The sequence below is a fragment of the Tetrahymena thermophila genome (assembly GCF_000189635.1).
Source record: "Tetrahymena thermophila SB210 genomic scaffold scf_8254544, whole genome shotgun sequence".
Lineage (NCBI taxonomy): Eukaryota > Ciliophora > Oligohymenophorea > Hymenostomatida > Tetrahymenidae > Tetrahymena > Tetrahymena thermophila.
In genome coordinates this window covers 1-20,374 of record NW_002476316.1, presented here as the reverse complement: position 1 = coordinate 20,374, position 20,374 = coordinate 1, and the positions used below count along the sequence as shown (strand labels likewise).

Here is a 20,374-nt window from a genome sequence, read left to right as displayed (position 1 = left end):
AAAATTATAGTAGTATTTTTTTTTAGGCAGAGAGAGCACAACAGAAGACCATACTTTTGAAGAAAAAAGAAAAAAGATAAAGATAAAAAAGAAAAAATTAAAAAAGAAAAATTAAAAATTAAAAATTAAAAAGTGAAGAAAATAATCCTTAAAAAAATTATACAAAAAGAAATAATAAATTAAAAAGAGATATAAAAAATTAAATTATGAAAAAATAGCAAAAAGTAAAAAAATAAAAATAAACTTTAAAGATAATTAACCATATTAATAGAATAAATATAATTGATAAAATAATATAGATACATACACAACTCTGAACTTTTAAAATAAAAAATTATTTCTTTCAATTTGAAATTATTTATTTTCTTTTATTTTAAAATAAAATTTGTTAATTTATTTTTCCAAAAAATAATAAAATTAATAAAAGAAAAAAGAATAATTTGTTTTTCAATATTATTATAAAAATTTAAAACAAGAAACTCAAAAGTAAATTAATAAGTAATTTATGATAAAAATTATATTTTAAAAGCAATACACTATACAGTAATATTCTATTTATCTCTTTATATTACATATATTTTTATTTTGTAATATTATTACAAATTCATTCTCCATTTAATAATTTTAATATATCAGGAACAATATCTACAGGATTTTATTTATGTTCATAATATTAAACTGGTTTTCCCTCAGCATTAACTAAAAATTTAGCGAAATTCCATTAAATATAGCCTTAAAATCCAGGAGTATTATTTGCTAAATACTTATATAAGTCATGTCTTTTTTCTCCATTAACATAAATCTTTTTAAACATAGGAAAATCAACATTATATTCTTTTTTTACAAATTCTTTAATTGCAGGTTCATCAAATGGCTCTTAATTAAAAAATTAATTAGAAGGAAATGCCAAAATTTCTAAGCCTTTATCACTGACATAATAAAATAATTTTTAAACTTTTTATACTCTGAATAGAAAATATTTTACCTATAGTTTTTATATATCTCATATAGCTGTTTATAATTTGTTGAAGTAAATCCACACTTACTAGCTACATTTACTATTAAATATGCTTTTTTACCCTTAAATTTACTAAGTTGACACTCATTTCCATCAATGTCTATTGCTCTGACATCAAATATGGATGCAATATTTATATTATCAGCCATCTTTATTGAACAATTAAATTTTAGTAATCTAATAATACTTGTAAATAATTTTCAATATCCTAAATTAATTTTTAGTTAAATTTTATAATTGATTGATAACAAATTTCTTATCTATTATATGTCTAATTGAAAAAACTTGTATCTTCTCCTGATGTTAAACAGATAAGAAATTAATTATTGTTTTTACATATAAATCATAAAACTAAATATATTTATTATTGATCTCAAATTTATTTATTAAAATTTTGAAACTAAAGTAGAATTCCATAAAATATGAATGAATAATTTTATTTTTTGTATTAATCAAACTTACTTTTACAATTTATTTAAAATTTATCCTCAAATAATAGTAGAAATTAAATATTTTAAATATTTTTTTAAAATAAGAAAACTAATCTTGAATACATTAAATTTGATTTATATTTTATTTTAATGGCTATCAATTTTCTTTATTTTTAAGCAATTATCAAAGATTAAAAAAATATTAAATTAATTTATCTTTTAAATGATATGTATTTCAAAAAAATTAAAATTTTAAAATTAATATTTTCTTCTTAAAAATATTGCTCTAATTTAAATATAAAATGATACGATCAATTACAAATTATTGAAGTAATTTAAAAGCAAAAATAAATTAGACAATTTTATATTTTAAACAATATTTTGTTCTAAATTATCAAAACATAGAACTAATTTCTATGTTTAATAATAGAATAGAAAAAGAATTAAAAATAAAATATTAATCAATCAATCGAATATTTTATTTGCAGACATTATGAGTTTTGTTAATCAGTATTCTGAATATAAATTATTAAACCTATGCAATCAAACAAACAACATAAAATAAATAACAAAAGTTATTAACTAATGCAATAAGAGAATCACAAAATTATGTAATAATTTAGACTTATTTTATATAATATTGAAAATTTTTAAAATAAACCAAAAATTTAGAAAAAAAGAATTTACTAATTTACAACAATAGCAAGATTAAAAACTCCATTTAAGGATAAAGTAGTTATTTAAATAAAAATGTATATCTGCCAATGGATATGCCCAAGGCTATTTATGCTAGTTCCAGTTGCATTTACTATAGAAATAATTAGTTTATTTAGATCTGGAGAATATAAAGAGTGTCTCATAATTTTTTTAGCTATGATGAATTACAATTTTTTATTTGTAGTTATTTTGATGAGGTTTTTTACAAGCATGAACTTTGAAAATCTAATGAGATTAAGAATAAAGATGTACATCATTCTAGCAATTATAATATTTAACATGATAACTATTTCTTATGTAATTACTTTAAATTTTTATGCTGTATTACTATTATTTTTTGGAGATTCGCTATTTAATGATTTCTGTAAGCTAAATTGTATGAGTGATCCTAAAGCAGCTAAGCATGTTATATTATTTAATATTATTTTTCTACTTTCAGATGTGACTTGGGTTTTAAGGGCAGAAATATTCTTCTTAAAGCAATATGAAATGTATATACATCCAGTAAAATATTTTTTATCCTATTTATTTAAATCACTTAATATTTAAAATAAGTTTGATTATTCTTTGAAAGACAAAAACTAATTTATTTTACTTTATATTATGTAAATAGGAAAGGTATTAATTCGAATAAATGTACTATGAAATGTAGAATATTGAAATAGAAAGACCTTCTCTAGATAGTTAAGATTATGATTCCAAAATATCTTTGAGGGAAACTACTTGCTAAATTTGTCTAGAAGAGATATAGAAAAATGATAAAGTTATCAAGTTAAAATGTACCCACAGTTTTCATAGTGCTTGTATAAGAGATTGGATCAAAATAAGAGTAACCTGTCCTTCATGCCGTAGATCAATATAGTCAAATAAATTAATTATATAAGATAGTGATTAATAGGAATAATTATAATAGCAAGCTTAATAATAAATCTAGCGAAATGGTGAATAAAATCTATTATAATAATAGCAAATTTAATAAAATGTTAATTAAAATCTTTAAATTTCTTAAAATTAAATGATTGCTCCATAAATGGTTTATTAAGCAGTACATAATTAATCGTAGTCAAATAATTATAATTAAATTAATGGCTAAATGGGACAATAAAATTTAATTAATTAAAATAACTAATAGTAGAGATAAATAAATATCTAACACAATGACAACAGCTCTTTGATTAACTAATAAAATAATAATACTGAATAAATACTAAATCATCTAAATTTAGAATAACCTCTTTTATGATTAATAATAAATAAATTAAAAAAATTTATTAATATTAAAATAGATTAATCAATTAACTATATAATTTCTAGATATTTAAAAATGAAACTTTCAAAATTGAAAATTTATAGAATAGAATAGAAAATTATAATATAAGATAAAGACCATTAAAAGCCAACAATTTTGATATTAAAAATAAATAAATAAATAATTTTTTCATTAATTTCAATTATAATAATTTAAACCAGTTACTTAAAGTTCAAAATAAAATTGCATAATTATAAAAAAATTTATAATTTAATTAAATTTGTATTATTTTCATAACTTTCAGTAGGTAAAAATATTAAATTTAATTTAAAATATTTATTTCTGTTTTATAAATATATTAAATAAAAAAGTGATTTATTAAAATTTATTATTAATTATTACCCCTTTAGAGTTATTTTTTATAATTTTATGTTCATAAAAAATGTAAGGTAAATTTTTTAAATATATCTAAGATTATTATATTGCTAAGCTTTCTTACTTCATTTAAAAAATGATAATTATATAATTGCATATATATTTATTATACCCAATCTAAATGTATATATAATGCATGGTAAATTTTTAAAATAATTAAAGTTGTTGTTAGAAAATATTATTTAATAAAATTAATTTTATAAAAATCTTAAAAACAACATTTAAATAAACAAAATAAAATTAAAATAAACAAAAATTAACATAAATTTGATTATTTTCAAAAGAATATAAGATTCATTCCCAAATATAATTCAAATTTTTTTATTTTCAATTTCAATTTCAGAAACACAATCATCTACTTTCATGTATTAGAAGTAGCATTCGATAGGTTTTTCTTCTTTATTGCATGATTCTTATAAGCTTAACTTAATAGAATTGCAATATTCATCATTGTCAAATACATATTCTTTATAAATAATTAGACTTACACAGTCATTGACACTCATGTAATTAACTAAACATTAGCTATCTTCACTACCTTAGCATTCTTTTTCTCCATCAATTTTAACTGAATCGCAATATTTATCAGAATCAAGTACTTATTCATACTCTGCAATTTTATCACAATGATTTTCACTCATAAGTTTTAGTAAACAAGGATAAATTTGGTTAGGAGAAGTTTTCTTGCATTCCTCACTAAATTTAGTTTTCAAAGTATTGCATTATTCATTTTCAAGAATTTATTAGAGATAAGTGTAGTTGTATGGTGACTAAGCAAACACAACAGCGAAAATGCAGAAGATAATTGCAAAATTTTTAAAGGCCATTTTTTAGAAGAAATTATAGGTTTTTATTTTTTTAATTATTTCAATTTTTATTTCAATTTTGATCTCTATTCAGAGTATTTAAAGTCAATATAAAAGTAAAATTAAACATAAAAAAAAAAGTAAATTTACAGTAATCTCATCCCTCATTAACTATTATCAAATAAATGAAGTTTTGTTCATAAATTTAATTAAAATTGACCAAATTCAAGCAATATTAGAAGTAAATAGATATATTTATTTATACTTGATTTATACTCAAAAATTTGTTTAGAACTTTAAGTTTGAAGGAGTAAGATTTGGTTCTAGTTTTTGCTATTTTATTTTTGGTTCTATAGATTTAAAGATATTTCATCATTTTATTTTTATGATGGATTTTAATATTTTTAGTTGTTCATTACTTATTTAGCTAAAAAAGCAAAGATTATTTAAACATTTTATATTTTGTCCTACTTTATTTAATGCGGTTCAATTTACATAATTATTTTTAACATAAAGAGTAAATTTTATATGTAATATGTGGAGATAGATAATAGTTAATTTATATAAAATGTTATAGAATACAAATATGAATTTATGTAAATAAATTACAATAATTTAAAAAAATCTTATCACAGTAATGTAAACATATTAAATTTATTAAAGTATTGTTTTTTAATACATCAAAAATCATAAAATTAGTAATATAGTTAAAATAATTGTAAATAAGCCTTGTGTAAGGAGAGAGCTTAGCATTGTTTATTGAAGAGTTTGCTTGATAGAAAGCTAAGAGAAATCAGCAGATTAAATAAATTCGAATTTATTGTTAGAGCTTTCCTTCAAGAAATGTGAATTCATTTTAGAAGGATCTTCTACTATTTCAGCAAGAATTTAGAGGTGAGCTGACTCAACATTGCTTGGAATAGAAAGTAAAAATATTGATTATTGTTTAGTCTACTTGATAATTTTAGATGACGAAGTAAGATCTAATACTTCATTTAAATTTGATAACATATTAATAGACTTTTTCTAGATGTATCTAGAATCAGAAGAATCGACAAATTTCATTGTGATATATACATTTTCTCCTGGATAGAATGTCATATTTTTTCTAGGAATCTAACAAGTCTCATCTTAGCAAATATAAGAAGTTGTATCCAAATCAGTTACAATAAAACATTCTGGAGAATAGAAATTGTCAACACCACATTTCTGCTCTTATTGAGTAGAGAAATCAGTGATGATTGGCAAGTTGATATTACGTGCAGACTTTTCGTTAGTAAGTAGGATTTATTATAATTGTGAATTATAGTGAATTTAGAAATAATTATTATAATGAATAAGAGAAGAGGAACTTCCATTAGGAATAGCAGCAATTCTAAATTGTAGTTGAGTATATTCAGAAATATCTTTGAGTCCAAAAATCTTGTTGATCATCTAAACAGGAATATGGATTTTTGACTTGAAATCTTTTTCTGATGAGATGTATGAATTGTTTAGATCTACCCAAGTATTATTGCTATATACTTGAATTGAGAAAAAGATATAAGGAGAGCATGTTTATGGAATAAGAGAGTGCTTATAGTCTAATAAGCAATTAACTACAATATTCTTTGAAACTTTGTTTGTATCTGAATCTAAGAGAGTAATTATGTTAACTGAATTTAACTAGCTAGAGAGTATACCTTGGCATTCAGTAGTAGGTAATCTTCCTTATTAGCATGATTTAGTTTCATAAGAATAAATAAATCCTTCTTTGCAAACACATTAATTTAATTCTTGAGAGAAGAAAGCATTTTCTATACATATATTGCATTATTCTGCTTTTTCTCCAGAGCATGATTTACAAGCTTATGAGCAGTTATAGCAACGCTTAAGGAATTCAAATGTTCCTATAGGGCATACACATTATTTACTTTATTAGTCAAAATGAGCACCTTCATAGCATGATAAGCATTCATTTTAATGAGGACCACTACATGTTAAGCAGCTTGAGTGGCATTTAGCTACAATAGATATTGGATTACTATTTTCTTTGTTAAGGAAAGTACTACTTTCTTTAGGAGTAAAAAGGAAGAGGCCACTTCCTAATTAGCAACCTCCATTACCATTAGATACATATCCTGTAGAACATTAAGTACATGTTGTAGAACTAGAGCATTATAAGCAGTTAGAAATTGTATTGCAAGAGGTACATTAATTGGTTTAAGTATTTCTATAATATCCTTGAGCACATAAACACTAACCAGCAACTAGATTTGAATTTGCTGGGCAGGTATTACAAGCTTTGGTACCAGATCCGGAACAAGTTGAACAGGAACTATCGCACTGAGCACATGTTTTACCATCTGAAGAAAGATAATATCCTGCATTACAAACACAAGTTCCTTAAGAAGTTAATGAAGCATTAGCCCAGCAGGCAATACAATTAGTTGCTAAAGTACCTGTGCACTAACTGCAAGAAGCCTAACATGGTTAGCAGAAATTATAGAGACATTATATGTAATAATAACCTGGTAAACATCCACAAGTACCAGTCAATGAACCAGGAGAATTAGGGAAGAAATACATATTTATTGATGGAGCAGAGTTGCAAGTTAAGCATTAATTGGCTTATGGTCCATTACAACTGTAGCAGTTAGCATTACATGGCGAACAATTTAGAGAAGTAGAAGAGCTACGATAATAATATGGTGCACAATTGCAAGTAGATTAAGTCACACCATTTACAGTTGTTGTAGTAAGCGTATTATATGTACCACATGAAGAGCAATTATTAGGTCCAGGGCCAGTACATGTTTTGCATGTTGGATCACAAGGAGTGCATTAGCCACCTTAGTTAGGATTAGCATAAAATCCTGTTGCACAAACGCATGTTCCAGGAACTTTACTACTCATAACCATATTTGCTATACAAGTAGTACATCCATTAGCACTACCATTTGTACATTTATTGCAATACCATGCACAAGGATTGCAAGAATTAGTTGAAGAATTATAGTAGTAGCCTTGATTACATTAGCATTATTGAGTAGTTTATCCTAATGAAGTAACTAAACTTGCATTAGGAATACATGAGTTACATTAGCTAGTAGCAGAAGTACAAGTATTGCAATAAGCTGCACATTGACTGCAACTTCCATTTGATGTCTAAAACATAGTAGGTTTACAAGTACAGGTTCCAGAAACAGGTACTTTATTTGTATCTGAGCATGTTAGACAATTGTTTGAATTAGGACCGTTGCAAGTTAAACAACTTGGATTGCAAGGTAAACAATTTTATGGATTTTTAGGATCTTGATAGAAATTACTTGGACATACACAAGTATTTGTAGAGGTATTTAAAACCTATGGAGAATAGCAATTAGTACATTAATTACTAGCATTTCCAGTACATTCCAAGCAGTTTGAATAGCAAGGTGAGCAGGAATTAGAATTAGTATCCCAGAAATATCCATTATTACAAATACAAGAATTTCCTTTCAAACTAGAATTAGCTGGGCAGCTAGTACAAGTTGTGCTAGTATTTTAGCATGTTAAGCATTATGGGCTGCATTGATCACATAAGTAAGTTTGCAATGCATCATTATAGTATCCAACATTGCATTTACAAGTACCATCTGATTATAAAGTTGCATTATCATAGCATTATGTGCACTAATTACTATTAGCACCTGAACATTGTAAACAATTCTAATTACATTATACACAAGTATTTGAGATAGAGTCTTTATAATAGTGAGAATTACAAACACATTAACCATTTTTATCAACATTTGCATTTGGGTCTACACAAACTACACAACTGGTTCCATTATTACATTAAGAGCAAGAAGAATCGCAGGCAATACATTTTAGTTAGACTAAATCCCAATAGTAAGAAGTCTTACAAATACATTAGGATCCAGATAATTAGGCTCCTTAATAGCAAGAAAGACAATTATTATTTTATCCTCCAGAACAAGAGTTGCAAGTTATATCACAAGGTTAACATTCATCTTGCTCGTTTAAATTTCTAAAGTAGTGAGAATTACAAGGACAGCTTTATGAAACAGGGTCATATGTGGCATTACTTTAACAGCTAAGACATTGATTGTTAAGAGGGCCAAAGCATGTTTTGCATTCAGGATCACACAATTAGCACATGTAGTTTTCATCCATATACATTCCGTCAGGGCATGTACAAACTCCATTTACAGTAGTGGCTTGAATAGCTATGCAAGTGATACAATTATTATTACCACTTCCATTGCAAGTTTAACAGCTCGCATGACACTTTTAACAGAGCTAAGATTGATTTGCAGGGTCAGGATAATAGTAATATTCGTTGCAATCACATGTCTATTAGCCATTTACATTTAAACTGGCATTATCATAGCAAGATAAACAATTATTGTTATTTGGACCATTACATGTCTTGCATTAGCTACCACAAGGTACACATTAATTTGTGCTCACATTCAAATAGAAATTGCTATTACATGTGCAAAGACTTTATCCTGCTAACTAAACTGAGTTGGCTATACAAGTATCACATTCTCCTGCAAACGAACATGTTGAACATGAAACACTGCATTATTAGCAAGTAGCTGGAGCTGAAGGATCTCTATAGGTACCAGAATTGCAAACGCAGCTATTATTAGATGTATTTAAGGTAGAATCTGAATAACAGCTAGTACATTATTTTGAATCATTGACACAAGTTAAGCAAGAACCGTCGCACTGGCTACACTAATTAAGTCCTGAATTCCAATAGTATCCTTAATTGCATTAACAAGTATTATTAGATAATAATGTAGCATTTGGCTTACAACTTGTACAATTTACTGAGTTCTAACTGCAAGTTAAGCAATTGGTGTTGCAACTATCACATGAGTTATCTTGGGTATTGAAAAAATATCCAATATTACACTAGCATGTTCCATTTGACAATAATGTTGCATTAGGCTTACAAGTAATACAATTATTATTTGCAGAACCGTTACAATCCAAGCAAGTTGGATCACAAGATTAGCATTAAGCATTTTGAATAGTATCATCAGCTAAACGGAAATAAGAAGTATTACAAACACACTAGTTGTTTGAATTCAGGGTTGCATTACTATAGCATGATAAGCAAGAAGATGAACTTCCATCAAAGCAAGATTTACAACTTGGATCACATGGTTAAGGGGGATTATTTTGGCAATCTTGTTAACAGTAATATCCTGGTTGTACTTTACATGTTCCATCTGATTACAAAACAAAAAGAGGCTAGCATTATGTGCATGTTTATGGATTAAGGCAAGCTACACAGTGATCATTAGGACATTAAGAGCATACTAGCATAGGTGAAGTTTATGAAGGGTAAAAACCAGTATTACATGTACAAATATTTTGTGAATTTACTACTTAATATGAAGAATTGTCTGCACATGGATTACAATCTGTATAGTTTGGTCCATTACACTATTTGCAAGTAGAATTACAGATAGAGCACTATTAAGTAGGCGAATTTTGAGAAATGTAGTATCTATCTTGACATACGCATGTATTTTCATTAGGGATAGAGGAGTTTTATATCAACTAATTAGCATAGCATGATAAACAATTAGTTGATGTTAAAGTACAAGTTTAACAAGTACTATTACAAGGAGCACAATTACCAGATCCATCTTGTAGCATATAGAATCCATTATTACAGGTACATGAACCGTTACTATTTAGTGTAGCATTAGCTTTGCATGAAGTGCATTGGTTAGGTCCATTTCCTAAAATACAATTTTAACATGTGGAGTTACATAATTAACAATCACCATTCAAGTCCATGTAGTATCCACTATTGCAGACACAAGAATAAGGTGAAGCAGGAGAAGTACTTGCATTATTTTTACAAGTTAAACAGTTAGTATTTGAAGAGCCACTACAATTTAAGCATGTTTTGTCACATTAACTACACAACCAATTTTGATCAAAGAAATAATGTGTTTAACAATTGCATATATTTCTGCCACCTTCAGGAGGATAAGCATTAACTGTGCAAGATGTGCAATCAGTTGCTAAAGGTCCTAAGCAAGTTACACAAGAAGGTAAGCATTTTTAGCAAACAAAATTATTATCCATATAATATCCATTATTGCAAACGCATTATCCATTTGTCAGAGTTGCATTTGGTTTACAAGATTGGCAACTCTAATTGCTTCCACCATTACAAGTTGCACAGCTAGGATCGCATTATTAGCAAGTTCCAGTACTATCCATATAATATCCATTCATACAAGTACATGTTCCATTGTTTAGTGGATTTGTATTTGATTTACATGCAGTACAGTTGCTGTTAAGACCTCCAGAACAAGCTAAACAAGTTTAATCACAAGGCAAGCAATAATCTCCTGAACCATAATTTGGATAAAAACCTTAGTTGCATATACATTCATTTAAACTATTCAATGTAGAATTTTTAGGACAGGCTGAGCAGCTAGTAATTGAACCGCTAGTACATTCAGAGCAACTTTTATCACATGGTTTACAATATTTTGGATCAGAATGATCTCTGTAAGTGTCAGTTAAGCATTAACAAGAGTTATTGCTTAAAGTAGAATCTGAATAGCAACTGGTACAATTATTGGAACTACCAGAGCATGTTTTACATTCAGGATTACATTATTAACAAACATTATTACTATTCATAAAGTAACCATCATTGCATTTGCAAGTGTTATTACTTTATAAAGTAGCATTTGCTGTACAAGTGAGACAGTAAGTAGATGAGCTTTTACAAGTAACACAGTTACTATTACAAGGAGAGCAAGTGAAAGGATTACTATTAGAAAGATAAAATCCATTATTGCAGACACACTGATTGCTGTTATTTAACGAAGCATTAGGCCAGCAGCTAGTGCATGTTGTTGAATTATTTGAACAATTTAAGCAATTTGGATCACAAATTTGGCAATTCATTTAAGTATTACATCCTGAAGCATAATAATGAGAATTGCATTAGCAAGTTCCATTACTTTATAATGTTGCATTACTATAGCATGCTGTGCAAGCATTACTAGCATTTGATTGATTACATTAGCTACAAGTTGGGCTACAAGGTTTACAGTTTCCAGTTTAAATGTCCTAATAATATCCAATTCCGCATAGACATGCAGAGTTAGATGAGGAGGTAGATTATAGAGTGGCATTTGGTTTGCATGAAGTACATTAATTTGCACTATTACTGCAAGAATTACAAGTGTTACTACATTAGCTGCATGTAAACGATGTATTACTTTAAGGATTAAAATATCCTGTATTGCAAACACAAACATTAGATGAGTTCAATGAAGCATTTTGTGTACAAGTTAAACATTTGTTTGCATTATTAGTGCAAGTAACACAATTGATGGAGCAGGGTAAGCATTATTTTGTTGTAGGATCTTAATAAAATCCACTATTACAAACGCATACTCCTTTAACAAGTGTAGCATTACTGAAGCAGCTTGAACAACTATTGTTGCAAGGGCCAACACAAGTCTAACAAGATAGATCGCATTTTCCACATGTAAGTTCAGGATTAGTTGACTTTGTATAATATCCTTATTTACAAGCACATTATGAGCTTGAATTTACTATAGCATTAGAATCATAGCAGCTAATGCATTTAGTGCTAGTATCTTAACAATTTAAACAGTTGTTATTGCAAGGTTAACAATCAAAGAAAGGTTCTGAATTAGGAGAGTAATATCTATTTTTACACTAGCAAGTGTTATTAACTAAAATAGCATTTGTAATACAACTTGTGCAGCTTGATGCTGTATTTAAACAAGTATTACAATTACTATTACATTACAAGCATAGTTAATTCTAAAGAGGGTTTGGGAAATAACCTTTGTTGCATACACATTTTGCACTGGCAAGGTATTAGTTGCTATAACAATCTATGCAATTAGTTGCAGATGAATCACAATCAGCACATTAAATACTGCAGGTTTAGCAACTATTTGTAGAGCTGTTATAGTAATATCCATAATTGCAAACACATTAGTTATTCACTAGACTTGCATTACTTTTGCATGAAAGACATTGATTTGGCTAAGACCCTAAGCATGATTAGCAACTGGGATGACAAGCAGAACAAAGGTAAGGAGAGAATGATTATAAAAAGAACCCTGTTTAACATTAACAGGTTCCATTAGATTATAAAACTGCATTTTATTTACAACTTAAACAATTTTAGTAAGAAGAACCAAAGCAAGTGTTGCAAGTTTAATCACATTCTACACAACAATTTGAACCACTAAGGGGATTTCTGATATATCCTGGAATACAAACACAAGAATTGTTAATTATTTGCTAGTTACAAAAGCAACTTGTGCAAGTATTAGCATTACCATTACATGTTTTACAATTACTATTGCAAGGTAAGCATTAAAGAGGGCCATTTGCAGGACCTGCATTGTAGAAACCATCTTAACAAGTACAGTTTCCTGTCACTGTTATATAAGCGTTTGCAACACATTTAGTGCATTAATTTGCTCCACTTCCAGCACATTAGAGGCATTATGGATTACATTAAATACAGTTAAAGATAGGAGTACTTAAATCAACAATGTATCCTTGTGGACAAATACATTTTTTAGAGGATTAATCTATAAGTCCAACGCCATTACAGCTGGTACAAATTTAAGCATGTCCTTAGGCACATGTTTTGCAGTTTGGACTACACAAAGAACAACTTTTTTAATTACAATTAAGAGTTGTTCCATCATTACATAAGCATGAATTATTAACTAAAGTAAATGAATCGCTAACGCATGAAAGACATCCATTTGAAGTACCATCTTGGCAAGTTGCGCATGAAGGATAGCAAGGTAAGCAAGAAGAATCATCACTTTAGTAATAATTAGAAGGACATTAGCATACTCCCCCTACTATAATTTAGTTGGCATAATTGCACGAAGTACAATTATTAGCACTTGATTTGCATGTTCTACAATTTTAACTGCAAGGTAAACATACTGATAAGTTAATTCCATCTGAATACATACCAGCTTAGCATTTACATTATCCTAAAGGTGTTTATGTTGCTGCATCACATGAACTCTTTACAAAATCAAAATTACTAGAGCATGATGTACATGAGTAACTGCTATTATTATTGAGACAGTTTTAGCAAGAGGGATGACAAGCCTAACATTACAAAATATCTGTACAAGATTTAACAGGGAAATATCCGTTGCTGCACTTGCAAGTATTATTAGCTAAATAAGCATTTGCAGTGCAATCAGTGCAAATACTTTTATCAACATAACTGCATCTTAAACAGTTAAAATCACACTTCTCACACTAACCATTAGTAGGGTTGAAAGTATAACCATCTAAGCATACACAACTTCCATTAACTAATTTAGAATTTGCTACACATTTAATACATGTATTTGAATCTCCAGAGCACTCCAAACAATTAATATTGCACTGCTCACATTAATTTTGATTATCTGAATTCCTAAAATATCCCTATTAGCAAACACAAGAACCATTTACTAAGTTAGCATTATCAAAGCACTCTGTACATTTGTTTGAACAACTGCCTGTGCAATTTTTGCAAGTGTCATTACATAAGGAACATGCAAGTGGGTAGGCTTGAGAAACATAACTACCAAAATTACAAACACAATATCCATCAATAGGAGAAGCATTATTTACACAAGTTAAACACTCATTTATTTCTCCTCCAGTACATGTAGCACAGTTCATATGGCATTTCAAACACTTACCAGTTTAGTCTAGATACCATCCTGAAGAAATATTGCAATAGCATATTCCGTTTCCATCAAAAACATAGTTTGGCTAGCAACTTATACAATTATTTGGATTAGGTCCATTGCATTAAAGGCAGCTAGGGTCGCAAGTAATACACTAAGTAAATGAGCTGTTTTAATCAATTGAACTTCCTGCTGGGCAAATACAAGAAGCATTTTAAAGGATGAGAGACCCTTTACAAGAAGTACATTTCTTAGGACCAGGACCACTGCATTCATAGCAACTTGCATCACAATTTTAAATATCACCAGAAGGATTAATAAATTTACCTGGTTTAGGAACACATTTTACTCCAACTAAAACAGTATCAGGGTTAGAACAAGATAAACAGGTATCAGGACAGTCAGGTTAGCATGTAGCACAAAATTTAGGGCATGAGAGGCATACTCTTTTGTTAGCATCAAAGTACATTCCACTCTAACACTAACAAAGTAACCCATTTCTAATCATATTTGGAAGACAAGTATCACAATTAGTTGGGCCAGATTGGCTGCAAGAACCACAAGTAGGATCACATGGTGCACAAACAAAAGGATTAAGAGAAGCTGCATAGAAATATTGTATACATTAACAAGTTCCAATACCGTTGCTTATATTACTAAGTATAGCAGTTGTTCTACAATTAGTACATTAGTTAGAACTACCTCCAACACATTTTTGGCAAGTTGGATCACATTTTTGGCAAGAAGCAAGTAAAGTACCTTGGTAGTTAGCATAATAACCATCAATGCATTAACAAGATCCATTTGATATGTATGCCTTAGGAACACAACTGGTGCAAATATTTTATGAAGAACAGGTTGCACAATTACCATTACAAGGCAAGCAGTTAATAGGATTATTAGGATCAGGATAAAATCCAGGTGAACAAACACATTAACCGCTTATCAATTAAGAATTTTAAAAGCAAGAATCACAGGTAAATAATGATGAGCAAGTTTTGCAACTTGGTTAACAAATCATACAACGAAGAGGATTTGATTGAACTGCAAAATAACCACTTATGCAAGAACATAATTGATTTCCATAATTATCAATAGCTGTAGCTAGAGATGCATTTGGAGGGCAAGAAGTACATTAATTCATGTTAGTTTTATTGCATTCTAAGCAAGTTTAATTACATTTTCCGCATGTGAATTAAGTTTAGCTTATTAAACTATAGCCTGGAAGACACTAACACATTCCTGTACTAGTTGAAGGATTAACATTAACAAGTTATCCAGTGCAATAGCATGAAAGGCAATCACTCAGTCCATCACCAACACAAGAGCTGCAAGTAAAATTACAAGGAACGCAGTTTCCATTTGAATCCATTCTATATCCTGCATTACAAACGCATTCACCATTTAAGAGAATAGCGTTTGCCTTGCATTAAATACAATTATTGATTAAACTACCAAAGCAAGAAGCACATGTAGGATTACATTATGAGCATAAAAATGGTTATAAGGATGATGGATAATAACCATTTTTGCATTAACAATACTAACCATTTGAGGTGGGAACAGCATTTTGAGAGCAAGCTGAACATTAATCATTAACTCCGCTACAAGTAGCACAACTATAATTACAAGAAGTTAAATAGACTTTTAGATCACGAATACCCCATCCATAAAGAGTTGAAGCTCCTAAAAAATTATCTTAGAATGTCAATTGAAGAGAGCTTGCTGTATGAGAAAATTAAACATTGTATGTCTAAATAACTCTATATGAATTGCTCTAACAATAATTTCTTAAATTTTATGTAAAATCAGGGAATTGAGTTGTAAATTATTAGTTTCCGTCAGCATTGAATGATAAGCTTCCTATTGAGCTGTATGCATTTTAAAAAATGTCATAAGAGCTGCTTTCTAAATTTTAAAAATAATTTTAATTTAAAAAATGGGTAAAAAAAATTATAAAAATATGTTAATTTGAAATTTTTAAGATAATTGATTTATTTTGTAAACTTATCAAATAATTTAAAAAAATTTTTTTTCTTTAAAGTAAATTATTTAAGATTTTTTAATTAATTTATTTAAAATATATCTTTTTACATAAGAAGTAGACTGTAAATACTATTTTGATTTGGGTGTGATTTGGGAGGTTGGTCAAAAGTTTGGAGACTTGAGTTCCTTATCCAAAGCCTTTAGAGCCATTTTAGACTGCTAAACCTCCTAAGATTTAAAGATTATCGTAGTTACTGCAAGTAGAGACTAGAGTATTTGACCATCCTTATAAATCTAAAGAGCTTAAAGATTGAGTAGTAAAATAAGTTTAAGTCAACATCCATTAAGCAAAACTGTATTAAACAAAGGCAATATAGAAAATGGCTGTTACCTAGTTAATCGCAGAGATTCTCATTTAGGTTAATTATTCTCTATTATATTTAATATTATTGTTTTTTAAGATATTATAATGAAGTTAAGGATAAAATCCTTCGAAGAAGCAGTTTTTAAATTAATTATTATTAGATAAAGAAAAGGATTAGTTTTTCTTTTATTTTTAATTAGTTGATTTTTAAATTTTGTTGTTATGATAATTCTTTATCAATCTTTATTTGAATCAACATTCTTATAATTGTTTATCGGTCAGAATTTATAAAGCTAATAGAAGTATACTTGAAGGCTGTACACCTTTTCGTGTTTTCTAGTTATTTAATTAAAATAGCTATATTAATTTGATTAAAATTTTGTATTATTCTTCCGTTTATTCAGATTAAAAAGCCACACTAAAAAGATATCTGAAATAACAATTATTAATTTATATAGTTGTTATAAATTATCTATATTAATATTCCTAAATAGATAATATCTAATGGTTTGTTTACTGACAGATAATTTAAAATGCTAAAACAAAATTTATCTATTTATGTACCTCAACTTAGTTTAATACAAAATACATTTATTTAGCAACATATTTTATAAAATAATATATATTTTATTTTTAATTTTTTATTCTAAGTCAATTTAATTTTAATATTTTCTAATTATTTTTTGTCAATTTTTATTAATAGCTTTTAAGCCTATTTAAAATAATAGATTAGGGTTTCCTAACTTAAAAGCTATCCCTAAATTTGGATTTACGCTATTATTTTAAGCATTCTTATTTTAGATTAGAGAAAATTCTTTTAAGTCTTACACTTTAAAACTTTTTATTTTTAGTTTTGAGTAAACTAACGTCAGCTATAAATATGAGCCAGCAGCAGTTAAATATATAGTTATTTTTTTTAAAAAAAAACTAATTTAAGAAAAATGACAAAAAGGTTTTTAAATAAAATACATGAATAAACTATTTAAATTTTGGAGAATCATAAAATGCTGTATAAAATGCATAGCTAATAAGGTGGCTTTAATTATGTTATATCTATTTAATATGATGATAAACACTTTTCATAAATTTGAGTATATATTCTAAAAAACTGATAAAATTTTAGATAAGCTTCGACTTTATATTAGATTCATTCAGTTTTATTTAGTAGTTTTTTCAGCTAATTCAATTCAGATATTTTTTAAATTTTATATTGGTAATAAATATGATTGGTTAGATTGTATACAATTTATTACTAAAAATAATAATTATAACTGTTTTAAATATTTATAAATATGTTATGAAATAATTTTAAAAGTAAATATTCAATTAATTTTAATTTTATCATTTGTTTGCTATTATAAAATAATATTCATTAAAATTAATGTGGTCTAATTCAAGTTTTTTTAAATTAGAAAAAGTTAAGTGAATTTATGAATTAATAAACATAATATAGAATAAAACTTTTATTTAACATGTAGTTAATTGAAAGAAATATAAACGAATTTTATAAATTTATGACTCATAAATAACTGATATGACTAAGAAATTATTTTTTGACTTCATTTTAAAATATATTTAATTTTTTTTCTGCTTTATAATCTTATTGAAAATTTGATTCACTTCATTTCATTTTAGTTATAATAGTTGGTTACTAAGTAATAAAGCCAAATAATTTATTAATTTTTTTATTTATATTATTCTTTTCGAATTTGATTGATATTATTAATTCTTGTAATTTATTTACTTTCAGCTAACAGTATGGAAAACAAACATATTATATTTTTATAAAGTAAAATACAAATAATATATGAGTATTAGTTCAATTTTTTTTGTTAAACATATTGAGAACAGAGTTTTAAATTACTCTATTGAAATGCTATTTGCTTTACACTATCATTTATTTGAATAGGTGTATTGCGTTAAGATTTAATGTCAATAAAAATATCCAGATTTTTTAATTTAATAAATAATACTTACTAACCAAGTGAAATAACGCCTTCTTAATATCAATATATAAATATAATAAATAAAAATTTACATGAAAATAATATTGGATAGATATTTTTAGATTAAACTTTTATTAGTTATTAGATCAAAGTTAATAACATAAAAATATTTTTTTTTTTTATAAATAAAATATGAAAAAATTAATTACAAAAATGCATGCTAAAAAAATATGTAGGTAATTCATGATAAAATCCATAAAATTGTGCTATATAAACAATATAAAAGAATCTAATTATTTTTACTTTTCTATTAATTATAAAATTAATACATTAATTGTAGGGAAATAATTAACTTTTTTCAAAAGAATTATCTTAATTATTTCTAAATGAATCAATTAGTGAGATAATAATTTTGTTTTTAATTTTTCTGCTAGAGAAAAAGGTAAACAGTTTAAAAGTAATTTAAATATAATATTCAGTAAAGCTTGAAATAATTATTTCTTATTAAAATAAATAACAAATTTTTTTATATTAACTATTCTAATATTATTTAATCATTAAATTTACTTTAATTATTTTATTTGATTGATTTAGAAAATATTTTTAAAATTTAATAAAAATATTTTGTTTTTAAATTTTCTGCTAGAGAAAAAGGTAAACAATTTAATAGTAATTTTAATATAATATTCAGTAAAGCTTGATATAATTATTTCGCATTAAAATAAATACCAAATTTTATTATATTAACTATTCTAATATTATTTAATCATTAAATTTACTTTAATTATTTTAAATGATTGACTTAGTAAATATTTTTAAAATTTAATAAAAATATTTATCGAAAATGCAGATTTGTTTTACTGAATGAAGCAGATTTATAGTTCAATCTTTTTAATTTATAAAAAGATATGTTAGTATTATATATATATTTGTATATTTCGTTATTTTTTACATTTTTTTAAATAATCAATAATTGATTAAAAAGTACGAATATGTATATATTTTGATGAAAGTTACAAATTTATTAAAAATTAAATTATAAACCATATTTTAAATAAATTTTTTTTCTATAATAAATTTAATTTTAACAAAAATGTCAATTATTTAGCTTTTATTTTGTGATTCATTAAGGCATAATACATTTTTAAATAAAATAATTTTAAACTTAAAATTATTAATTTTTTATATTACTTAGAAGAAAGTTTTTATCAAAACAGATTCTATTATTTTTTGTAAAAATATCATAATTAAATCTTTTTTTTAACAAAATATTATTTTAAGAAAGTATGAATTTTTATTAAAAGCTTAATTAAAAACCATTTTTTTAACTTTATTATATTCTTTATAGATTAAAGTTGAACAAAAATATGTTTTCTTTAATATTTAATTAGAAGTTAAAAATAATGAATAATAATAATTTTAAATTCATTGATTTTAACTATTTTATTACTTTATTAAATAAAAATTCAATTAAAATAAAATCATTTGTTCTATTAATCTAAAAAACCACTAAAATTGCTTTTTATTTTATTAATATAAATTGATTTTTAAACTTTTAATAATTTTCAAATTAAAATGTTAGAAATAAACTTATTTTAGAAGTAAATATTGACTTAAATAATTATTATTTATAATAAATTGAAAAAGAATTAATAAAAGTTTTTTAATAAATTATGATTTTTTTATTTATTATA

The 20,374-nt window shown here is 25.9% G+C and overlaps 5 protein-coding genes across 5 annotated transcripts; 1 reads left to right on the top strand and 4 right to left on the bottom strand. All coding sequences in view use genetic code 6, as the record gives it.

Moving 5' to 3' along the window:
• Positions 1 to 604: 604 nt before the first annotated feature.
• On the bottom strand, positions 605 to 1,167 carry TTHERM_01099010 (glutathione peroxidase; the record flags this gene model as incomplete). The annotated part of the gene is made up of 2 exons (XM_001030317.2): positions 605 to 929; positions 986 to 1,167. The coding sequence occupies 2 exons, from the start codon at positions 1,165 to 1,167 to the stop codon at positions 605 to 607; spliced, it is 507 nt and encodes a 168-aa protein (XP_001030317.2).
• A 918-nt stretch (positions 1,168 to 2,085) lies between these two features.
• TTHERM_01099000 (zinc finger, C3HC4 type (RING finger) protein) lies at positions 2,086 to 3,409 on the top strand (the record flags this gene model as incomplete). The annotated part of the gene is made up of 2 exons (XM_001030316.4): positions 2,086 to 2,670; positions 2,780 to 3,409. The coding sequence occupies exons 1-2, from the start codon at positions 2,200 to 2,202 to the stop codon at positions 3,407 to 3,409; spliced, it is 1,101 nt and encodes a 366-aa protein (XP_001030316.4). The 5' UTR covers positions 2,086 to 2,199.
• Positions 3,410 to 4,161: 752 nt separating this feature from the next.
• Positions 4,162 to 4,677, bottom strand: TTHERM_01098990 (hypothetical protein; the record flags this gene model as incomplete). Its single annotated transcript, XM_001030315.1, has 1 exon — positions 4,162 to 4,677. The coding sequence occupies one exon, from the start codon at positions 4,675 to 4,677 to the stop codon at positions 4,162 to 4,164; it is 516 nt and encodes a 171-aa protein (XP_001030315.1).
• A 1,409-nt stretch (positions 4,678 to 6,086) lies between these two features.
• Positions 6,087 to 7,061, bottom strand: TTHERM_001098989 (hypothetical protein; the record flags this gene model as incomplete). The annotated part of the gene is made up of 1 exon (XM_012799006.1): positions 6,087 to 7,061. One exon carries the CDS (start codon positions 7,059 to 7,061, stop codon positions 6,087 to 6,089), a length of 975 nt encoding a protein of 324 aa, XP_012654460.1.
• Positions 7,062 to 11,957: 4,896 nt separating this feature from the next.
• On the bottom strand, positions 11,958 to 12,647 carry TTHERM_001098988 (transmembrane protein, putative; the record flags this gene model as incomplete). The annotated part of the gene is made up of 1 exon (XM_012799005.1): positions 11,958 to 12,647. The coding sequence occupies one exon, from the start codon at positions 12,645 to 12,647 to the stop codon at positions 11,958 to 11,960; it is 690 nt and encodes a 229-aa protein (XP_012654459.1).
• Between the last annotated feature and the right edge of the window lie 7,727 nt (positions 12,648 to 20,374).